Genomic DNA, 24,303 nt, shown 5'->3' on the forward strand with positions numbered 1-24,303 from the left:
GTTTCTTTCTGCAGTCTCTGGACTAACACTCGCTTTCTTCATTGTTGGCTCATCACTTCAGACTGTATCTCAAATTCTCATTAATTTCCATAATTATCTTAAGCCTATTGAAATGCAGATTTCCAGTGAACATTTTGTAGCGCTGCGCAGAACAACAATTATTGTTGATAAATTTTTACATCCATGATCCACCCTCAATTCTTGGTATTGTCTTCTTTGTATGCATTAAAGAGGGAATTGAAAAAAAAAACCAACAAAATGATAATAATATAATTGATAAATAATCTTATGAATAAAACAACCATGTTCTATGTTTAAAGTAATTTGAGGTCAAATTATGCGAGTGAATGAATGAATAATGCATTGTTAGCGTTTATTTGTTTTGTTTTTCGCTTACAATGAATGGAATAGTAACATGCGAAAGTATACGTAGATTTAGAGAAAAATATATGGTATAACCATAAAGTTTAACTTGCGCATATGTATGTATGTATTCTGTTAAGATTTTTCAATGAACGGTTTAAAATTATATACCCCATGTTTCAAAAGCTTGAAATTGGGACATTAATCTCAGACTTTCCTTCTAGTTGCGATATTTTGAGGTTTTGACCTTGAACTCAGATCTCTTTCATTTTTTACTTAAAGAAATGCAATATAGGGACCCCTTAGCTGAGGAATAAATGCCACAACTCGTTTACTTTTGCTAAGTAGTGTTCTTATGCGAATCCAAAGAGAACAACATGCCCAACACATTAAAACAACATGATTCCCTCTTTTTCTCTCTCTCTCCTACTCGTTTCCCTAATGTACGTATGTACGTACAGCAATACAAATCTCATTGAAGAAGAAATGAGATATTCAACATTAAATGAATAACAACAAAACTTAAAACGTAGAACAACAACAACAACAAAAATACAATAACAACAAACCTCACTTCTTGGGTGACTCACAAGGCTGGCGTAGTATAGCGTAGCGTGGCTTACCAATTGATATTGGACGCTTGAAATGAAAATTGAATAAATAATAAACAGACGAAATTACTTTGGCCGTCCTCATATTCAACTGAGTGGGTGAGGGGGAGGGCAATAAGAGCGGGCAGTTTACAGAAATGTTCAAATTACATGGCAGCGTATATCAGCACATGCGAGCCTCACATACTCTCTATTATTTTAGCTTCATCGCCATACAAGTTGCTGTTAAATAATGCATTATTCGAAAACATAAATGATGAATCAAAACTAATTATGGAAAATTGCCAGACTAGCAGGCAATTTTCGATTGACTAGCATTACCCAGGTCAGATTAACTGGAGAGCAGGCAGAAGCAACAGCAGCTGTTGGGGGCCAACATACTCGCATGGAGGTAGGCACGTATTGTTTGTGCACAAGGAGTCCAACGGCCAATGTAAATTGGAATATGGCCAAATGTAAAGCAAGGATAAAAATGTGGATAAAAATCAAATTAAAAAAACAGATATAAAATTCAAAGAATGTTGCCAGGAAATGTTTAACTAAAATTTTGAAAAATACATTCGAAACCAGCAGCAGAATAGGTAGCTAGCTCACTATGCATAAAGCAAATCCTTAGTCGCTGAAGACTTGGTTAAGAAACGTATTATAGTTTAAGAACTACACTTCATAATCTGAAGTATTCGAAATGTGGTTAGATTAAACGAGAAATACTCCCAGGCATCCTGTGTTTATAAATCATTCCTTGGGAAGAAGCTTAGATGTGCACTTGCGGTAAAGTAGAAAACTTAGCGGGTGCATTACCCGTGGTAACTGTTGTTGTAGCAGTGTCATGTACACTGAGGCGACAGCCCTTGCCGATGAAGGACTACATCGGGTCAATCCGGTACGTACAACAGGCTGCCATGGGATTGACCGTGGTTACTGGTGTAGTGTTGCATTTGTTTTACAACTGCACCTAAATGCGTAAACAAACTCAAGATTATAAGATTAAAAGAATCATATGAAGATAAACTCCTGTCAGAAACCAAATCTGATCTCATAATGAGGAGTTTCTATAAAAAATTCAGGTACACTTGAAAGAAAAAAAAATGCATCATTTCTTTTCAGGGCGCTAAGATGATTCCCCACTCACTACTGCCAATGAATCTGCTAAGTTTTCTCCTTTAACTCTCGGCTCTCAAAATCCTTCTAATGACAAGGGCCTCAGAGGTTCTAATTGTTTAGTTAAGATATATGTGTGCATGAGAGTTTCGTAAACTAAGGATGTCTTGGATGACCACTGTTTCTTTGGTTATGGTTTCATTCATTCATCCATCATTAGTAATACATTCATTCATCATTCAATCATCATTTATCCATCATTCATTCACTAATCATTCATCATTTATTCATCATCAGTTATTCCTCATTCATTCATTCATCAACAAGTTCCTTATGGGTTCTAATTGTTTAGTTATGATATGTGTTTGCATTAGAGTTTCGTAAACTAAGGATGTCTTGGATGGTCACTGTTTCTTTGGTTATCGTTTCATTCATCCATCATTCGTAATACATTCATTCATTTATCATTTATTCATCATTCATTCACCATTAATTATTCATTCAGTAATCGTTCATTCATTCAGTAATCCTTCATTCATATTTCATTCGTTCATTTATTCAGCATTCATTAATTATTCATTTAATAATCATTTATCATTAATAATTAATCATTCATTCATTATTTATTCATCATTTATTCACTATTCATTTATTCTTCATTCTTTTTGATTAATTTTTCATCATTCATTGATTCATCATTCGTGCACCATTCATTCATTCATTTATCATTCATTCATCATACATTAATCATTCATTCATCATACATTAATCATTTACTCATCATTTAAACATTATTCATTCTTCACTCATTCTCATACTTTCATCATTCATTCATCATTCATTGATCATTCATTCATCATTCATTGATCATTCATTTATCACTTATTCATCATTCATTCATCATTCAGTCATCATTCATTCATTTATTCATCATTCATTAATTATTCATTTATTAATCATTCATCATTAATAATTCATTAATAATAAATCATTCATTCATTATTTATTCATCATTTATTCACTATTCATTTATTCATCATTCGTGCATTTATCATTCATTCATTATGCATTTATCATTCATTCATTATGCATTTATCATTCATTCATTATGCATTTATCATTCATTCATCATACATTCATTCTTCACTCATTCTCATACTTTCATCATTCATTCATTGATCATTCATTCATCATTCATTGATCATTCATTCATCATTTATTCATCATTCATTCATCATTCAGTCATCATTCATTCATTTATTCATCATTCATTAATTATTCATTTATTAATCATTCATCATTAATAATTCATTAATAATAAATCATTCATTCATTATTTATTCATCATTTATTCACTATTCATTTATTCATCATTCGTTCATCATTCGTGCATTTATCATTCATTCATTATGCATTTATCATTCATTCATTATGCATTTATCATTCATTCATCATACATTAATCATTCATTCATCATACATTAATCATTCACTCATCATTCAAACATTATTCATTCTTCAATCATTTTCATACTTTCATCATTCATTCATTGATCATTCATTTATCATTCGTTGACCAATCATTCATCATTCATTGATCATTCATTGATCATTCATTCATTATTCATTCATCATTAATTTATTCATTGATCATTCATTCATCATACATTAATCATTCACTCATCATTCAAACATTATTCATTCTTCACTCATTTTCACACTTTCATCATTCATTCATCATTCAATGATCATTCATTGATCATTCATTCTCCATTCATTCATCATTCATTCATCATTCATTTATTCACTGATCATTCACCATTATTTCATTGTTCATTATTCATTCATCATTCATTCATTACTCATTTATCATTCATTAATGATATATTATTCATTCATTCATCATTCAAACATTACTCATTCTTCACTCATTTTCATACATTCATCATTCATTGATCATTCATTAATCATTCATTCATCATTCAAACATCATTCATTCAGCATTCATTCGGTTTTTATTCATTCATCATTAATTTATTCATCCATCATTCACCATTATTTCATCATTCATTCATCACCATCATTCGTCTTTCATGACATCACTGGTTTATGACACGTTAAGGAACATTTTCATCTGAGCTACGGCTAACAAGCATGCAACGGATATAGAAATTTTAAAGTTCACTTTTAATATATTTAACTGAATCATAAACTTTGTGCTATAGGTGTTCAAGAAGTAAATAGTCAAGATCAGGAGCAATACCTCCCCAAATAGTATTTGTGAAAATTGTTCAACAGATAGCTTTATTGTGATATCTTTGTCTTTGATTTTAAAATCCTGGTTTACGGTTTTTGAAAACCTGGTCTTCAAATTTTCAGTACTGATTTTTGAGTAGTTTACGAAATCCGGTTTTTAAAAATAAATCCAAGATTTTAGTTTAAAGAAAACCTGGTTTCCGGGTTTTTGGACTGTTTTGTTTCTCGAAAGTTGTTATTGAGGTTATCTCCCTTACACAAGAAGTAGGTAGAAAATGCAAATTTATCCATGACGTTCAATTTGTACATACCAATGTGTGCTGTCCGATTAGTTTTAGCTCAATGATAAGAGACCTCCTTTTTATAACCGAGTCCGAATGGCGTGCCGCGGTGCGACACCTCTTAGAGTGGAAGTTAGATTGTGACTAAATTGGAACACATTCAACAGGGTTACCAGTAGCAAGCCTCAGCATTAATCGTTCTCAACTTTGCAAGATAATCCGGGTATACGGGTTTTGAAGCCCAGATTTTTGGATTTTAGTTTTTCTAAACCAGGTTTTTTGAGTTTGAAACCCGATTTTTCGAGTTTCATTTAAAACATCAGCAAGCCTGACACAACATTACTCCTGGAAGAGATTGACAGATGCCTGAGAGAAGATCAAGCCCGTAGAGATGCCAGACAGCAGGCACGGTGAGGTGAACTTTTACGCTGAACTGATAGGCGCATAGTACCAGAGACGCTGCTTGGCGACGTTTCATCTGATGACATAGCGCAGAAGATACTGGAAAATGAGAAGAATTGAAGGGCAGCTACCAGATTCGCAAAACAAATACTGCGTAGAGAAGAGATGCATCTCGACGCAATGACGTAGGGAACAAAGTGAAAGTCTGGACGCAGACACTTGGGGAAGAGTTCCCTTAGCACCTAATTTCGTTATTCCGTTTGTAACACATCAAAATATTTATCTGAGACCCAACAAAGTATATATGTGTATTCTTCTTCGTCCTGACATTCTAAGTCGACTTAGCCAAGTCCAGCACTGTGGTTCCAAACATTTTTGAGAAGGTTGTTTCAGGGGGCCGGACCCACTTTTTTCCCAAAAACTATGAGTTTTGTAAAAACTTTAAGAAAATATTTTTGATGATTTTCTAAGAAGACCATTATGGTAATATTTTCAATAAAACTTTATTACTGATGAAATTTGTAATAGAAAGTAAAGTTTGGTAAAATTTTTTAAAATTTCATTTTGATAATAAATTAAAAAAAAAAATTATTTTGAGAAAAATTTTATTTTAGTAAATTTTTCAAGAAAAAATTAATTTTCTTCAATGATTACCTATTTTTTGTATTGTATTCGGATTCGCGAACATTTTCTAAAAAAAAAATTCGTAATATTTTTGATAAAAAAGTTACCACTGTTTCAATTTTGATAAAAATTAATTTTTTTTATCATTTTTGTTTATTCCAAGTCTCGCTAAGAAAAATCGAAACTACAGAATTTTGTCTGCTTTGAAGTTGTCTTTTTGTTTGGGTTCTGCGAACAGAGCTTTTTAAGAAGGAAATGTAATATGATAACTTTTTGAATTCTTTTCATTTCTTCCTTAATACTCAACTTAAAGACATTTTAGCCAAGCCCAAGCACTCATACATACACATACCCATATATGTGCCACTTATATACCCAAGTGCAATGAACTTTAAACCCTACAAATATTCTCAATACAGGCAATAACCCAAAAACCACAAAACTAAGAACAATTCTGGAAATGAATGCAACAGAGCAAAACCAGAAAAAGAAGCACAATATAATTGAATTGTCACAACTTGCAAGGGAAATGGTGTTGTTCTTGTTGTTGTTGTAATCTGTAACGTAAGAGCATATACAGCAACAAATTTGTAAAATATTAAAATGATATAAAATATATGTACACAGAGCGTGACTAACACGAATAGTTTCCTTGTCAATGATTGTGTTTTAAGTTGTATGATTGTGCCAGCTTGCTGGCATTGGCAAAACAAACCCAGGATATTACAAAGGATAAAAAACTTTAAGATATGAATTGTCACAGTCATCGAGACATGGGTGCCGGCAAAAGAATAAACTCTAATATGACCCAATTTTATGCACCGACATTTGCGCTAGGCAAACATTATCAATACCATCATCATAGTTGTTTCCCTTACCAGCCACTTCCATACTTCGCATCCTCAACACCTACAAGTTTCTAACTGAAGCTGGCATAAACTGTAGGAATCCTATATCCGGGCAATACAATGCAATATCCAAATGACAAAATACAAGTTGCAAAGCTTCACAAGAGTCGAATGAACTCTGTGTGGCATTGTCTGTCATATAAAAGGAAAATAGTTTTTTTTTTCCCTACGGTGTTTGGGGAAGGATGGTGGCAGAGGAAGGATGGAAGGATGGAAGGATGTGTCGGAGTATGGGTATATTATGTTAAATGTAGTGCAATTTTTTTTTGTTTGAAATCTTACTGAACTTATAAAACTATAGACACAGTAAATAGTCGCTGAACAATGATAACAAATAAAGGCATGTCCTTTTGTACACACACACACACACACTCACATACATTTGATGTCAATGAACGTTAAAAAATTACATATGTCTGTTAAACATTTAGTAGGCGCAAATGTTTTGTGGGAGTACTAAGTCACACTAAGCAACAGCATAATTTTCAAAAAAAAAAAAAAAAAAAAAAAAAAATAAATAAATAAATAAAAAAAAACTGCATAGGCAGGCTAAGTTCGAAGATGGACCATTTCGGACTATATCTTGATATAGCCCCCATATAGGCCGATCAGCCGATTTATGGTCTTAGGCCCATAAAAGCCACATTTATTATCTGATTTTGCTGAAATTTGGGACAGTGAGTTGCGTTAGGCCAGTCCACTTCCTTCTTCAATTTGGCCCAGATCGGTCCAGATTTGGATATAGCTGCCATATAGACCGATCTCTCCATTTAACGTTTTGGGCCCATAAAAGAGGCATTTATTATCCGATTTCGACGAAATTTGTGACAGTGAGTTGTGTTGGATCCTTCGACTGCCTTCTTCAATTTGGCCCAGATCGGTCCAGATTTGGATATGGCTGCCATATAGACCGATCTCTCGATTTAAGGTCTTGGGCCCATAAAAGGCGCATTTATTGCCCGATGTCGCCGAAAATTGGGGCAGTGAGTTGTGTTAGGCCCCTCGACATCTTTTTGCAATATGGCCCAGATCGGCCCAGATTTCCATAGAGTTGCCATATAGACCGATCTCTCGATTTAAGGGTTTGGGGCCCTAAAAGGCGCATTTATTGCCCGATTTCGCCGAAACTTGGAACAGTGAGTTGTGTTAGGCTTTTCGACGTCCGTGTCGTATATGCTTCAGATCGGTCTATATTTGGATATGGCTACCAAAAAGACCAATATTTTGTTCTACAAGATTGATAAATGACTTGTACTTAATAGACCACTCAATGTCCTAGAATTTGGTCCAAATCAGACCATATTTCGATATAGCTGCTACGGGGGCATAAATAATGCATTTTCACCGGATTACCTATACACCCGAGGTGGTGGGTATTCAAAGTTCGGTTCGGTAGAACTTAAAGCCTTTTTACTTTTTGGTTTTACTTTCTGTGATTATATTATATTTATTTAAGTCCGCTATGTGACGTTGAACGCCTTCGTACGAATCCTGGCGAGAGCATCAAAAAATTTTAAAGCGGTGGTTATCCCTCCTTAATGCTGGTGAAATATGCGAGGCACAAAGCCATGCATGGCCATATAAATTCTCCCCAAAGAGGTGTCGCACTGCGGCAAGCGGTTCGGACTTGGCTATAAACAAAGGTCCCTTTTACTCTACTCCAAAATGCCTTTCTTTTGAGTCTTATCTTACCACTTTGGTAAATATTTCCTGTTTACGGGGTATTTCGAGGGTGGCCACCCAGACACTTGGCAAAATGCAAATTTGCCCATGAACATTCCATTAAGGAACAGGGGAAACTTCTCACATGTCAATGAGTGCTGTCCGATTCAAGTTTTTTTAGCCGAGTCCGAACGGGATGCCGCAGTGCAACACCTCTTTGTGGAGAAGTTTTTACTGGCTACCATACCAGATGGTACAGTACCTCAGCGATGGAGGAGAAAACCATCGCTGAAACTTTTCGTGATATTCTCGCCAGGATTAAAACCAAGACATTCAGCGTTATAGGCGGACATGCTAACCTCTGCGCTACGGTGGCCTTCGTATATTTACTTTAAGGGCCAAGTGTCTGGGTTACGTGCTTCACTTACAAATACATTTTATATGAGCCCCATATTGGCATGATCGGTTACTAAGTTCTGTTTGAGGGTGCAGTGTACCTCAAAGTCTTTGTCCCGAAATTGAGTATCAATTTTCCGAAAATCCATAGGGAGGCATGTGGCTCCCCCACCACATGAATCTTCAATTTGATATCAAATTCACTTTTTTCTCTCAAGCACTTTTCGTTTGAGCTCTTAATTGTCGTGATTTGTCCGATATCGAAAAATTGTATAGCGTATGTTTCCTTCCAGACCATCCTACTCCGCAAGCGAACATTTCGAGAAAATCGGTTCTGTCCATATAGCCGTGATTGGCTAAAGTGCCAATTTTGGGCATTTTTGTTTGGGGGGTGTGGTGACCCCCTATACTTCGACATGAATTTGTATGCCGAAATCGTTATCTACTCCCGCATACTTTTCATTTGATACACATAATGCCCTTGTCAATCCACTTTTGATTTTGGGTGGTGTTTTTGAGGTAACAGAGGGGGGTCCGCCCCCCCTTCCGATATCAATAAATTATAAAGCCTATTTCTTCTTCCCTGCCATATTCGTAATCTACTCCCGAATACCTTTCATTTGAGTCACATATTGTCATAGTCGTCAAATAAACCTATTTTATGGGGTTTTGGGGCTGGGGCGGCCCCTCAGGTACTTGGACCCAACTTTTATTATAAAATTCGTACTCTACTCTTTAATACCTTTCATTTGAATCCCATACTGTCCCGATCGGTCCGCTTTTATTTTTGGGTAATACTTTTGGTATAAGGGGGAGGGTCCGCCCCTCTCCCGATATCAAAAAACTATACAACCTATGTTTCCTTCCAGACCAACCTACACAATCTGTGAAAATTTTAAGGTAATTCAGTTCAGCCGTTTTTGAGTCTATACGGAACAAACCGACAAACAAGCAAACATACAAACAAACAAACATGCATACATACAAACATACATACAAACCAACAAACACAAATTAATTTTATATATAAAATATATTTTTTTGTTTCTTCTCTTTTTTTTTAATTTTTTTTTTTCGTTATTAGTTTTTTTTTTTGTTTATTTATTTAGTTTTTGTTTTTTTTTAATTTACTGCTGCCACTAAGGTTTGCAAATCTTCAACTGCTATTGTTGTTATAAACAAGTTGGTGTAATACATTTATGGGTTAATGGCATGTCTTGTCTCGGTTATGACTCGATTGGCTAGTAATCGTTGGTTCCTAAACCTTATTTATAATGTTTTTTTCTCCGTATAAATGGTTTTTCTAAAAGGTGTATATTCATAATTTTGATTCACTGTTTAAATTGTTATTGTACAATTTCTTGCTTTTCTCTCTTTCTTTCGCTGGGTCCTAATAGCTTCTTTTCCCTCCTCACTTAGTTACTTGTGGTGGCTTATCCGTCATTAGATCGACAAATGTCAAGCAAAAACTTTTATTTTACAACCTGACAAAATGACAAGGACCGTTATTTAGCTTAACATGAAAAGATGTGTATGTGTGAGAGACTAAACACAACACACTGGTAATACACATATCAGAGAAGAACAAGAGAGAGAGAGAGAGAGAGAGAGAGAGAGTAGTCCACATTTGAAATAGAATGGGTAAATATTAAACTCACGGATGTTTCGCATGCATATTTTGTGTGCTTTAACCAACACACACACACAGACACACACTCGTAATCTTTTTCTCTACTCCATTTGGCGGTGGGGCCTAATGCCACAACAACAGCATCAACACAACCTAGACAATGCTTGAAAATCATTACAAATGACAAAACAAAACCACAATTCACAACTGTAACTCTCCCATTGGTTAAACAATGGTTGCAGGCAGGTCCTGGCTTAGGTGTTGGCGGAATTACGACGGGATAACAATCCTCAAAATACAAAAAAATAAACATAATCTGGCGTAAATACCGGGATTATTTTCATTAAAATGGCAAAATACCCAAATAGTAAGAGCAGACGTTGTGTTCTGCTGATCTAATCTCTCTTGGGGCGGATTGTCACTCAGTCATTCATCCATCTGTTCATTTGTTTGTTTGTGCATTCACTTGGGGCATTATTACTGTCATAGTTTTGAAAGAGTTCAGCAGGAAATGGAAAAAGAATTAGAGGAAAAAAATTAAATTTAAATATTTAATCAGAAAAGTAGCCGTTTAGATTAAAATAATAGAGAAATAAAATTTTCTCGAAGATTTCAATAATCTGTGGTGTTGCTTCGATTTGTCTAACAACAAAACTTAAGCAATACAAATTACATTAATTTTTTTGTAAAGAAAATTTTAAAGATTTTTTTTACCTAAGAATGAATTTAAATTAAACTTATACTAAAGACAAAATTACAAAATTTTGGTAAAATTTTTCTAATGATAAAATTTCATTTTCCAACCAACAAATTTAGTAAGAATTTAATGACCAGTTGGTTTACTCTAATTTTAAGGAATTTTTTTTTGACTTCCATCAACTGTGCCAAGTACGGCACGAATCGGTCTATAACCTGATATAGCTCCCATATAAACCCATGTCCCGATTTGACTATTTGAACCCTTACAAGGCTCAATTTTTGTCCGATTTGGCTAAAATTGTCCATGCAGTGTTTTGTTATGACTTCCAACAACTGTGCCAAGTACGGTACGAATCTGTCTATAACTTGACATAGCTCCTATATAAACCGATCTCTCGATTTGACTTCTTGAGCCCTTACAAGCCGCAATTTTTATCCGATTTGGCTGAAATTTTGCATGCGGTGTTCTGTTATGACTTCCAACAACTGTGCCAAGTACGGTACGAATCGGTCGATAACTTGATTTAGCTCCCATCTAAACTGGTCTCTCGATCATTCTTATTTGGTTCCCAGAAGCTTTAATTTTTACTGGTTTGACAGAAATTTGATATGTAGAACAACATTTTGCCCTTCAACTAAAGTTATTTTGTATAAATTTTTAGCAAAATCCATGGTGATGGGTTGCCAAGCTTCGGCCCTCGCCGAAAAATGTAGCACGTTTTTTTACTTGTTGAAATTCCCTCTAATATTTTATTTACTCTTCCCTTCAATACATTATTTACTCCATTATCGGATGTTGCAGTCGTGACCTACTCTATTTGTAAGCCCCCAAACGCCCTAGCCCTAGCGGCTGTTAGCATATCATTTGGCAAGTTCCCTACCTCATGGCTGACTGACGGACTCACAGATTGAGTGGGTAAACATTTATGCGTGAATGCTACGTTTGTTTGAAAAGTGCTTTCATTTGTACCTGCTATGATTTTGTTGTTGTTGTTATTTCATTGTTTGCAAACAAATATTCAACACGATATATTGAAACTTTTTTTTTCAAATTACAACAAATCCTTGCATTGAGGTTTTTTCTCCCCCCAGTACCAAGCGATTATGCCTGTGGTGGCTTTGTTTGGTTTTCAAAAATAACATCGAAACCGTATTAGCGGGAAAGACGGCAGGCACATAATCATTCCCTTACAGTTTAACAATCGACTCATGCTTGTTGGGGGCATCATGCATGCATGGCATGCATTATGTCATATTTAATTAATTATACAAAATAAATTATTATTATAATAATAACAGCAACAGCAACAACGACAACGAATAACTATCAACATTTCAGATATATTTCCGTTTCGTTTATGTGTATCACTTGTTCGGTCGGTGGTCTATCATATCCATATCCATATCCAGCTCCCTCTACAAAATCTACAGTAATGTGAACTCTCCCCTTATGTTTGAGGTTTTTGTTTTTTGTAGAGCACAAGTGTCAGTCATACACCAACCACCACACTAATGGTGAGGATGATGACAACGATGGTGATTATTATGTGGATAGTGATGACTGCTCTGTGAGTGAGCCAGACCCGGCCGTCACTTCATACGTTTATTGGCCTGTAAATGGCGTTGAAAAAATAATGTTTGTGCTTCAGCTGCCAAAGCTTTCACTATTAGCACAGTGGGGCTAATTACGAGCATGGATTTTATAAATGAAAGAAAAAAACTGAAATCAAATTTTAGGCTAAACCAGAAGCAAGAAATTCTATGGATAAAAAAATCGTATTATCATGTATATACCTAGTTGGAACTAGAAATTGTCTGACATACTCAAGTCATCGCTTTTGAACACTCGAAGTACTATCTCGAAGTATTGTACGCACACTTTTGTAGTATATGGTCACAGCTCAGATGGAGTCAGTGTCTTTTAAAGAGAAACAAGTTTTTTGAATGACTTTTAGAACAAGTTATGGTCCGATTTGAACCATAATGGCAGTAGTAGAAGTTATTGTGTAAAATTTCAGCCGATTCGAGTAAGAATTGCGACCTTTAGGGGCTCAAGAAGTAAAATAGAGAGATCGATTTTTATGGGAGCTGTATCAGGCTATAGATCGATTTCAACCATACTCAGCACAGTTGTTGGAAGTCATAACGAAACACGTCATGCCAAATTTCAGTCAAATCGGATGGTAATTGGGCCCTCTAGAGGCTCAAGAAGTCAAGATCCCAGATCGGTTTAAATGGCAGCTATATCAGGTTATCGATCGATTTGAGCCATATTTGACACAGTTGTTAGAAGTCATAATAAAACACCTAATGCTACATTTCAGCCAAATCGGATCGGAATTACGCCCCTTAGTGGCTCAAGAAGTCAGCTTATCAACCGATTTCAACCATACTCAGCACAGTTGTTGGAAGTCATAACAAAACACCTCATACAAAATTTCAGCCAAATCGGATAAGACTAGCGCCATCTAGTGGCTCAAGAAGTTAAAATTCAAGAACAGTTTACATGGCAGCTATATCCGGTTATGGACCGATATTAAGCATACTTAGCAGAGTTGTTGGACGTCATAACCTAACACGTCATGCTAAATTTCAGTCAAATCGGATAGAAACTACGCCCTCTAGAGGCTCAATAAGTCAAGACCCTAGATTGGTTTATATGACAGCTATATCAGCTTATCAACCGATTTCAACCATACTCAGCACAGTTGTTGGAAGTCATAACGAAACACGTCATGCTAAATTTCAGCCAAATCGGATGGTAATTGGGCCCTCTAGAGGCTCAAGAAGTCAAGATCCCAGATCGGTTTAAATGGCAGCTATATCAGGTTATCGATCGATTTAAGCCATATTTGACACAGTTGTTAGAAGTCATAATAAAACACCTAATGCTAAATTTCAGCCAAATCGGATCGGAATTACGCCCTTTAGTGGCTCAAGAAGTCAAAATCCAAGGTCGGTTTATATGGCAGCTATATCAGGTTATGAACCGATTTGAACCATACTTGTCACAGTTGTTGGAAGTCATAACGAAACACGTCGTGTCAAATTTCAGTCAAATCGGATAGGAATTACGCCCTCTAGAGGCTCAAGAAGTCAAGACCCCAGATAGGTTTATATGTCATCTATATCAGATTATGGACCGATTCCAACCATACTCAGCACAGTTGTTGTAAGTCATAATGAAACACCTCATGCTAAATTTCAGCCAAATCGGACAAGAATTGTGCCCTCTAGTGGCTCAAGAAGTCAAGATCCAAGATCGGTTTATATGGCAGCTATATCAAAACATGGACCGATATAGCCCATTTACAATCCCAACCGACCTACACTTATAAGAAGTATTTGTGCAAAATTTCAAGTAGCTAGCCTTACTCCTCCAAAAGTCAAACTGGGAAGTCGGTCTATATAACAGCTATATCCAGTTTAGACCATACAAAGTAGCGCCCATATGACTTGCAGACTCGCTTAGACATGTGGTTCAGTGACTTTTTCCAAATTTGCAATCGATTGCTCTCAATTTCCCCCGATCGTCAATATCATGGCTATAATTGAATCCCAGACTGTTCTGACAGTTGCCATCCTTTTTTTTTTCCTCTACATCCCACTGTGCATGGCGTTGGTATGGTGTCAGATGCCACCACACGACACTTGAACATACATTCGTAGTATATGGACAACATAATAATTAAGATGTGAAGTTAATATGAATTTAATTTTCTATTTGTTTTACTTTGAATGGCTCTTGTTGTTGTTGTTTTTTACTTTTTGTTTTGTTGTTGCTGGAATTTGTTTATTCACTTTATTTGTTGCTGTTCCAATATAGCAGCAAATGAAATGATTTTTACACTGCTTGGCGTTTGTTGTCTGTTTCCGGTGACATGAACCAATTGAAATGGGCCAACAAATATTTTGTTACTACCACCGGTGTTAATAATTTGTATAAAGAAAAATAGGTGAATATGGAACATAAAATCAACAATACGAGTATAAGGATACGATATGACAATCAGTCAACTGTCTGACGACAGGTGGATGTTTGTGTGGAAGGGGTTTAATAGTGAAATTGGTTTTCGGGAAAGATTTCTTTATTAGCATTGGATTTCAAAGAAATGAATATGGAATTTTTGTGGACCAAAAACATATCCTCCATCATAGGGTGGGGGTATACTAATGTCGTCATTCTGTTTGTAACACCTCGAAATACCCCATAAAGTACATGTATTCTTGATCGTCATGATAATTAAAAAGATCTAGCCATGTCCGTCCGTCCGTCCATCAGTGTATTCGTCTGTTGAAAGCACGCAAACTTTCGAAGGAGTTAAGCACGGCGCTTGAAATTTTGCTCAAATACTCCATACAGACCGATCCCCCAATTTCACTTCCTGAGCTTTCTTATCCGATTTGGCTGAAATTCAGCATGGTGCGTTTTGTTATGACCTCCAATAACTGTGCCAAGTATGGTTCAAATCGGTCTGTAACCTGATATAACTTTTGAAACTAGCCCACCCAGGCACGCTCCTCTATGCCCGCTTTTATAACACAAAAAAATCCTTATATTTTTAATCTAGGGTCCATGGTTGCCTTCAAAGGTTTGTGTACAATATTGCAAAAGAGTTACACTCAGAGAAATTTGTTAGGAAAATCACCAAACAGTTTTGGTGGAAATGGAAAAACAAAATTTTTTTGCAAAAACGGCAATCATTTTCTGCTGTTTTCATACGATGCTGTTGTTTTAGTAGCAGTGTGTGGTACACTGAGACGGCAGCCCTTGCTGATGAAGAAATTCATCGGGTCAATCCGGTACATACAACCGGCTATCATAGGATTGGTTTTCATATGATAAATGTTATAGGTTAGGTTATATGCAAAATTTCAACTAAATCGGACAAAAATTGGAGCTATACCAGGTTATAGACCGTTTTGGACTGTACTTGATACATTTGTTGAACAGAACTCTGCATGCAAAATTTCAGTCAAATCGGACAAAAATTACATCTTGTAAGGGATTAAGGAGTCAAATTGGGAGATCGGTTTATATGGGAGCTATATCAGGTTATAGATCGATATGGACCATGCTTGGCACAGTTGTTGTAAATCATAACAGAACACTGGGATCTGGGATCTTGACTTCTTGAGCCTCAAGGGGGCGTAATTCCTGTCCGATTTGGCTGAAATTTTGCATGACGTGTTTCGTTATGACCTCCAACAATTGTGCTAAATATGGTTTAAATCGGTCCATAACCTGATATAGCTGTCATATAAACCGATCTGGGGTATTGACTTCTTGAGCCTCTAGAGGGCTTAATTACTATCCCATTTGGCTGAAATGTGGCACGATGTGTTTTGGTATGACTTCCAACAACTGTGTTAAGTATGGTTCAAATCGGTCAATAACCTGATATAGCTGTCATATAAACCGATCTGGGGTCTTGACTTCTTGAGCCTCTAGAGGGCGCAATTACCATCCTATTTGGCTGAAATTTTGCATGACGTGTTTTGGTATGACTTTTAACAGCTGTTCTAAGTGTGGTTCAAATCGGTCCATAACCTGATATAGCTGCCATATAAACCGATCTGGGGTCTTGACTTCTTGAGCCTCTAGAGGGCTTAATTACTATCCCATTTGGCTGATGTTTGGCACGACGTGTTTTGGTATGACTTCCAACAACTGTGTTAAGTATGGTTCACATCGGTTCATAACCTAATATAGCTGTCATATAAACCGATATGGGGTCTTGACTTCTTGAGCCTCTAGAGGGCTTAATTACTATCCCATTTGGCTGATGTTTGGCACGATGTGTTTTGGTATGACTTCCAACAACTGTGTTAAGTATGGTTCAAATCGGTCAATAACCTGATATAGCTGTCATATATACCGATCTGGGGTCTTGACTTCTTGAGCCTCTAGAGGGCGCAATTACCATCCTATTTGGCTGAAATTTTGCATGACATGTTTTGGTATGACTTTTAACAACTGTTCTAAGTGTGGTTCAAATCGGTCCATAACCTGATATAGCTGTCATATAAACCGATCTGGGGTCTTGACTTCTTGAGCCTCTAGAGGGCTTAATTACTATCCCATTTGGCTGATGTTTGGCACGACGTGTTTTGGTATGACTTCCAACAACTGTGCTAAGTATGGTTCACATCGGTTCATAACCTGATATAGCTGTCATATAAACCAATCTGGAATCTTGACTTCTTGAGCCTCTAGAGGGCGTAATTCCTATCCGATTTGACTGAAATTTAGCATGGTGCGTTTTGTTATGACCTCCAATAACTGTGCCAAGTATGGTTCAAATCGGTTCATAACCTGATATAGCTGTCATATAAACCGATCTGGGGTCTTGACTTCTTGAGCCTCTAGAGGGCGCAATTACTATCCCATTTGGCTGATATTTGGCACGACGTGTTTTGGTATGACTTCCAACAACTGTGGTAAGTATGGTTCAAATCGGTCCATAACCTGATATAGCTGTCATATAAACCGATCTGGGGTCTTGACTTCTTGAGCCTCTAGAGGGCGTAATTCCTATCCGATTTGACTGAAATTTGGCATGACGTGTTTTGGTATGACTTCCAACAACTTTGCTAAGTATGGTTCAAAACGATCCATAACCTGATATAGCTGTCATATAAACCGAACTGGGGTCTTGACTTCTTGAGCCTCTAGGGGGCGTAATACCAATCCGATTTGACTGAAATTTGGCACGACGAGTTTTGGTATGACTTTTAACAACTGTGCTAAGTGTGGTTCAAATCGGTCCATAACCTAATATAGCTGTCATATAAACCGATCTGGGGTCTTGACTTCTTGAGCCTCTAGAGGGCGTAATTATTATCCGATTTGGCAGAAATTTTGTTCAACGGCTTCTCCCATGATCTTCACCATACGTGTCGAATATGGTCTGAATCGGTCTATAGCCTGATACAGCTCCCATATAAACCGATCTCCCTATTTTACTTCTTGAGCGGGAAAAGAACTCGACAAAAGCGATCTATAATGGAGGGTATATAAAATTTGGCCAGGTCGAAATTAGCACGCTTTTCCTGTTTTTATATCAATTTTTTATAAATTTAATTTTTAAATTATTTATACTCCCATATCCATATCCATTATGAATTTTGTTATTGTTTGTTGTGAAGTCATTGTTGATATCTAGATGTCGTAGTTGTTTTTGTCTCACCTTTTGTTAAACACTCTGAATGCATAGCACGTTTCTTTCTAAGGTGAACAGAAAAATGTAATCGAATTTGTTTTGAAAGGATTGAAATTTTCAATTGAATTGTATGCGTTAATATTTGAATTCCCCGTTTTTGTTTTTTTTAAGGTTTCCTCTACCCTCCCACCCAAAGTCGAACCTGTTTGCTTGCAAATGCTTTTGTTATTGGCTCATATTCAATTTTGCCATTTGCTATGTTACACTGAATGAAAATTGGGGGCGTTGAGTGTCATTGTACTCAAAACGAATCGTGTCTCCTACTCCTCTATCCTTGGCTGTATGTCGTCTGGCAATGCGAAATATTTTGGAAAAAATCTTTGATTTCAAATGTAGGACATTGTTGAGTGTTTTACATTACAAATATCCACCATGTGGGTACATGTTACGTATTTACTTGGGGGTCTGAAGCAAATATTTCCTTGTATTGCACGCTGTATCGATGACATAAGGAATGCCAGTTGTTGTTAGAAAAAACACGAGCAATGCTAATAATGACACAGTCAATAGGGAGCTATGGCTAGGGGGGCCTTTATAGAGGTAACTGAAGTTAAAGTGCAAAAGAAATTCAATTTGTGTTTGTCGGTTTGTTTGTTCGGTTCCGGCTGAACCGATTACCTTGAAATTTTGACAGAAGCATAGGCTATATAGTTTTTTGATATCGGGAGAGCGTAATTCCTATCCGATTTGACTGAAATTTGGCACGACGTGTTTTGGTATGACTTCCAACAACTGTGGTAAGTATGGTTCAAATCGGTCCATAACCTGATATAGCAGTCATATAAACCGATCTTTGGTCTTGACTTATTGATCCTCTAGAGGGCGTTATTATTATCCGATTTGGCTGAAATTTTGTACAACGGCTTCTCCCATGATCTTCAACATACGTGTCGAATATGGTCTGAATCGTATAGACTCAAAAACGGCTGAACCGATTACCTTGAAATTTCCACAGATTGTATAGGTTGTTGTGGAAGGAAACATAGGCTATATAATTTTTTGATATCGGGAGGGGGGCGGACCCTCCCCCTTACCTCAAAAGTAGTGCCCAAAAATAAAAGTTGACCGATCGGGACAATATGGAATTCTAATGAAAGGTATTCAAGAGTAGAGTACGAATTGCATAATAAAAGTTGGGTCCAAGTACCTGGGGGGAACCGCCCCCGCCCCAAAATCCCTTAAAATAGGTTTATATGACGATCATGACTATATGGGACTCAAATGAAAGGTATTCGGGAGTAGATTACGAATATGGTCTGGAAGAAGGAATAGACCTTATAATTTATTGATAATGAAAGGGGGCGGACCCTCCACCGTTACCCCAAAAACACCACCCAAAATCAAAAGTGGACCGATAAGGACAATATGGGTATAAAATGAAAAGTATGCGGGAGTAGGTAACGAATTTGGCATACAAATTCATGTCGAAGTATAGGGGGTCACCCCATCCCCACAAAAACGTCCAAAATGAGCACATTAGTCAATCACGGATATATGGTACTCGGTTTGTTTGTTCCGTATAGACTGAACAAGTAAAAAGGCGCTAAGTTCGGCCGGGCCGAACTTTGGATACCCACCACCTCGGGTATATATGTAAATCAACTTTCGTCAAAATAGCAATTATATCGAAATATGTTCCGATTTGGACCAAATACTAACAGGTACAAGTCATTGTTCAATTGTGTATAACAAAATATTGGCCTTTTTAGTAGCTATATCTAAAAATAAACCGATCTGAAGCATATACAACATCGAAAAGCCTAACATGAGCCACTGTGTCAAATTTCAGTTAAATCGGATTATAAATGCGCCTTTTTTGGGGCCAAGACTTTAAATCGAGATATCGGTCTATATGGCAGCTATATGCAAATTTTGATCGATCTAGACGAAATTTCAGAAATATGTGAAGGGGTTTAACTTAACTCACTGTCCCAAATTTCGGCGACATCGGACAATAAATGCGCCTTTTATGGGCCCAAAACGAGAGGTCGGTCAATATGGCAGCTATATCCAAATCTGGACCGATCTGAGTCAAATTGAAGAAATATGTCAAGATCCTAACTTAACTCACTGTCCCAAATTTCGGCGACATCGGACAATAAATGCGCCTTTTATGGGCTCAAAACTTTAAATCGAGGGATCGGTCTATATGACAGCTATATCCAAATCTGATCCGATTAGGGCCTAGTATGCCGAAGGGCCTAACACAACTCACTGTCCCAAATTTCAGCGACATCGGACAATAAATGCGCTTTTTATGGCCCCAAAACCTAAAACCGAGAGATCGGTCTATATGGCAGCTATATCCAAATCTGGACCGATCTGTGCCATATTGCAGAAGTATGTCAAGGGGCCTATCTTAACTCACTGTCCAAAATTTCGGCGACATCGGACAATAAATGCGCCTTTTATGGGCTCAAAACCTTAAATCGAGTGATCGGTCTATATGACAGCTATATCCAAATCTGGACCGATCTGTGCCACATTGCAGAAGTATGTCAAGGGGCCTAACTTAACTCATTGTCTCAAATTTCGGCGACATCGGACAATAAATGCGCCTTTTATGGGCTCAAAACCTTAAATCGAGGGATCGGTCTATATGACAGCTATATCCAAATCTGATCCGATTAGGGCCATATTGAGAAAGGATGTCGAAGGGCCTAAGACAACTCACTGTCCCGAATTTCAGCAAAATCGGATAATAAATGTGGTTTTTAGTGGCCTAAGACCCTAAATCGGCGGATCGGTCTATATGGGGGCTATATCAAGATATAGTCCGATATAGCCCATCTTCGAACTTAACCTGCTTACGGACAAAAAAGGAATCTGTGCAAAGTTTCAGCTAAATATCTTTATTTTTAAAGACTGTAGCGTGATTTCAACAGACAGTCGGACAGACGGACGGACATGTCTAGATCGTCTTGGTTTTTTACGCTGATCAAGAATATATATACTTTATAGGGTCGAAAATGGATATTTCGATGTGTTGCAAACGGAATGACAAAATGAGTAAACCCCCTTCCTTCGGTGGTGGGTATAAAAACGGCAGAACCGATTTTCTCGAAATTTTCGCTTATTCTGTAGGTTGGTCTGGAACGAAACATAGGCTATATAATTTTTCGAATACCGGAAGGGGGGGGGGGGGGGGCGGACCTTCCCCCTTATGCCAAAAACACAACCCAAAATCAAAAGTGAACCGATCGGGACAATATAGGTATCAAATGAAAGGTATTGGAGAGTAGAATACGAATATGGTATTAAAATTTGAGTCTAAGTACCCATAGGACCGCCCCAACCCCAAAACTCTCCCAAACAGACATATGGGACTTTCATTTCAATATGGGGCTTAAATGAAAGGTATTAGGGAGTAGATTTCGAATCTGGCATCCAAAATCAGATCGAAGTATAGGGGTCACGCCATCCCTCAAAAACGCCATTAGACCCATTATGACTATATGGTACTTGGCTGAACCGATTTTGTTTAAATTTTCATAGATTGTGTACGTTTGGCTGGAAGGTAACATAGGCCATATAATTTTTAGATATCGGGGGGAGGCGGCCCTCCCCCTAACCCCAAAAACAGCACCCATATCCGAAAGTGGTCCGATGGGCATAATAAGGGTATCAAATGAAAGGTATTGGAGAGCAGAAAACGAATATGGTAATAAAACTTGGGTCCAACTACCCAAGGCCTTTTTGTTATTTCTAGGCCCTTTATAAAAAGGTCCCACCCCTTTTTTTGCTCCACTATTACATTTCAAATGCATATGAATATATGTAAAGCATTCCCTAAATGTATTAAAATTGATTTTTTTTCTTCAACTTATTGCTATTCTTTGGAATCCATTAGATTCTGTTAGAGCTCAAAATTGAAAGATGGCTATGGATGGCGTCCGAGACATCTGTATACTTTTTGCGAATGACATTATCCATTGTCAACATCATCATCATCATCATGATCATCGTCTAAGTACATGTGGCCCGCGATGACGACGATGAAGACGACGATTATGGTGTTTGCTTGTCGCCACTCTATCGGATGTTTTTAATTTAAATTTTTGTAGCATACGAAAGAATATTTTTCAACGACTTTTAAGCTTGTTTGCCTTTTCATATCTAATTGAGTTTTTATGTCACCAAATGTGCAAAAACACCATTTTTAGAACTAAGTCAAATGTTGGCGACTTTATTTTTTTTTTTCTTTTTATTGCAATTTATTTTTTTCATTATTATTAATCTTTTATTCAATGCCATGTTTTTCGTCTCTTATTTTCATTGCAGAGAGCGTAAAATCCATATTGGGTCGTCACACAAAAATCCTGGTCAAATATATGGTTAAATTGGAGACAAAAAATGATAAAACAGAAAATCGTGTTTTGGTAAGTTTTGAAAAAAATTAGAAAAAAAAAATAAAAAAAAAATAAATAAAAATAAATAAAAATAAATAAATAAAATAGAAAATTATAAATAAAAAATAAATAACCAAAAAATATATATAAAAAAATTTATATAAAACAAACCAAAAAAAGGAAATAAAAAATTAAAAAAATACAAAATAAAAAAAAAAAAAAACGAAAAAAAAAATAAATAAAAAAGACAAAACAAAGTCAAATATTTATAACAATTTTAAACTTTTAAAAAATTTAAAAACTTAATATCCATACATTATTCAAAAAAATATATTTAGGTTCCATTGGAGTTCAAAAATTAAAAAATATATAAAAACCAGTAAGGAAGTCCAAAAGTCGGGCGGTGCCGACTGTATAATACCCTACATCTACCCTATAAGTACAATGTAGAAGCTATATCCAATTCTGAGCCGTTTTCGATGGACCTCGGCGAGCAAAAATATGTTCAAACTGTAATAACTATGGTTGACAATTGACAATATTATTCACATTACCCATAATCTGTCGAACATATATATGGGAGCTATAACTAATACTGAACCGATTTCCATGAAATTAACCAGTAATGACGAGAGTCATTAGAAAATCCTTCCTGCAAAATTTCGAGAGAATCGGGTAATAAATGACCATTTTATTGCATTATTACTGCAAACCGGATGAACATATATATGGGAGCTATATCCAAATCTCAACCGATTTTTATGAAATTCACCTGTAATGTCGGGAGTCACAAGAAGATCGTTCCTGCCAAATTTCGAGAAAATCGGTTAACAAATGACCATTTTATTGCAGTATTACTGCATATCGGGCGAACATATATATGGGAGCTATATCTAATTCTGAACCGATTTTTTCCAATTTCAATAGGTTTCGTCTCTAGGCCGAAAGACACGCTCATACCAAATTTCGAGAAAATCGCTTAACAAATGACCATTTTATTGTTGTTTTATTCCAAATCAGGCGAACATATATAAGGGAGCTATATCCAAATCTGAACCGATTTTTTCTAATTTCAATAGGCTTTGTCTCTAGGTTGAAAAACATACCATACCAAATTTCGAGAAAATCGCTTAACAAATGACCATTTTATTACTGTTTTACTCCAAATCGGACGAACATATATATGGGAACTATATCCAAATCTGAACCGATTTTTTCGAATTTCAATAGGCTTTGTCTCTAGGCCGAAAAACATGCCTGTACTAAATTTGAAGACGATCGGATGAAAATTGCGAATTTGTACACAAATTAACATGGACAGACGGACAGACAGACAGACGGACATAGCTAAATCGGATCAGAAAGTGATTCTGAGTCGATCGGTATACTTATCAATGGGTCTATCTCTCTTCCTATTGAGTGTTTCAAACTAATTCACTAAGTTATAATACCCTGTACAACAGTAGTGTTGTAGGGACGTGGTAAATTAGTCTATGTCTGCCCTACTGGAAATGTGTAGTCAATTACCCCAAATATACCGACATAAACTGGAGAATTAGTTACCTGTCCTAGGATCTATCCTACGGTGTTAGAATGGCGGCAATGGAAGGCCCTATCACAACTCACTGTCCCAAATTTCGGCGATATCGGACTATAACTGCGCCTTTTATGGGCCCAAGACCTTAAATCGTGAGTTCGGTCTATTTGAAAGCTATATGCAAATCTAGACCGATCTGGGCCTAATTGAAGAGGGATGTCAAAGGCCCTAACACAAGTCACTATCCCGAATTTCAGCGACA

The 24,303-nt window shown here is 36.6% G+C and overlaps 1 protein-coding gene across 9 annotated transcripts in view; it reads left to right on the forward strand.

Moving 5' to 3' along the window:
• Window positions 1-24,303, forward strand: part of LOC106086990 (F-actin-uncapping protein LRRC16A) — a 184,737-nt gene that overhangs the window by 59,182 nt on the left and 101,252 nt on the right. For all 9 annotated transcript variants that reach the window (XM_059368710.1, XM_059368713.1, XM_059368711.1 and 6 more), the window contains one exon: window positions 22,437-22,534. In XM_059368710.1, the coding sequence (XP_059224693.1) occupies window positions 22,437-22,534 (98 nt within the window). The remainder of the gene's footprint in view (window positions 1-22,436; window positions 22,535-24,303) is intronic.

Source organism: Stomoxys calcitrans, chromosome 5, assembly GCF_963082655.1.
Source record: "Stomoxys calcitrans chromosome 5, idStoCalc2.1, whole genome shotgun sequence".
NCBI lineage: Eukaryota > Metazoa > Arthropoda > Insecta > Diptera > Muscidae > Stomoxys > Stomoxys calcitrans.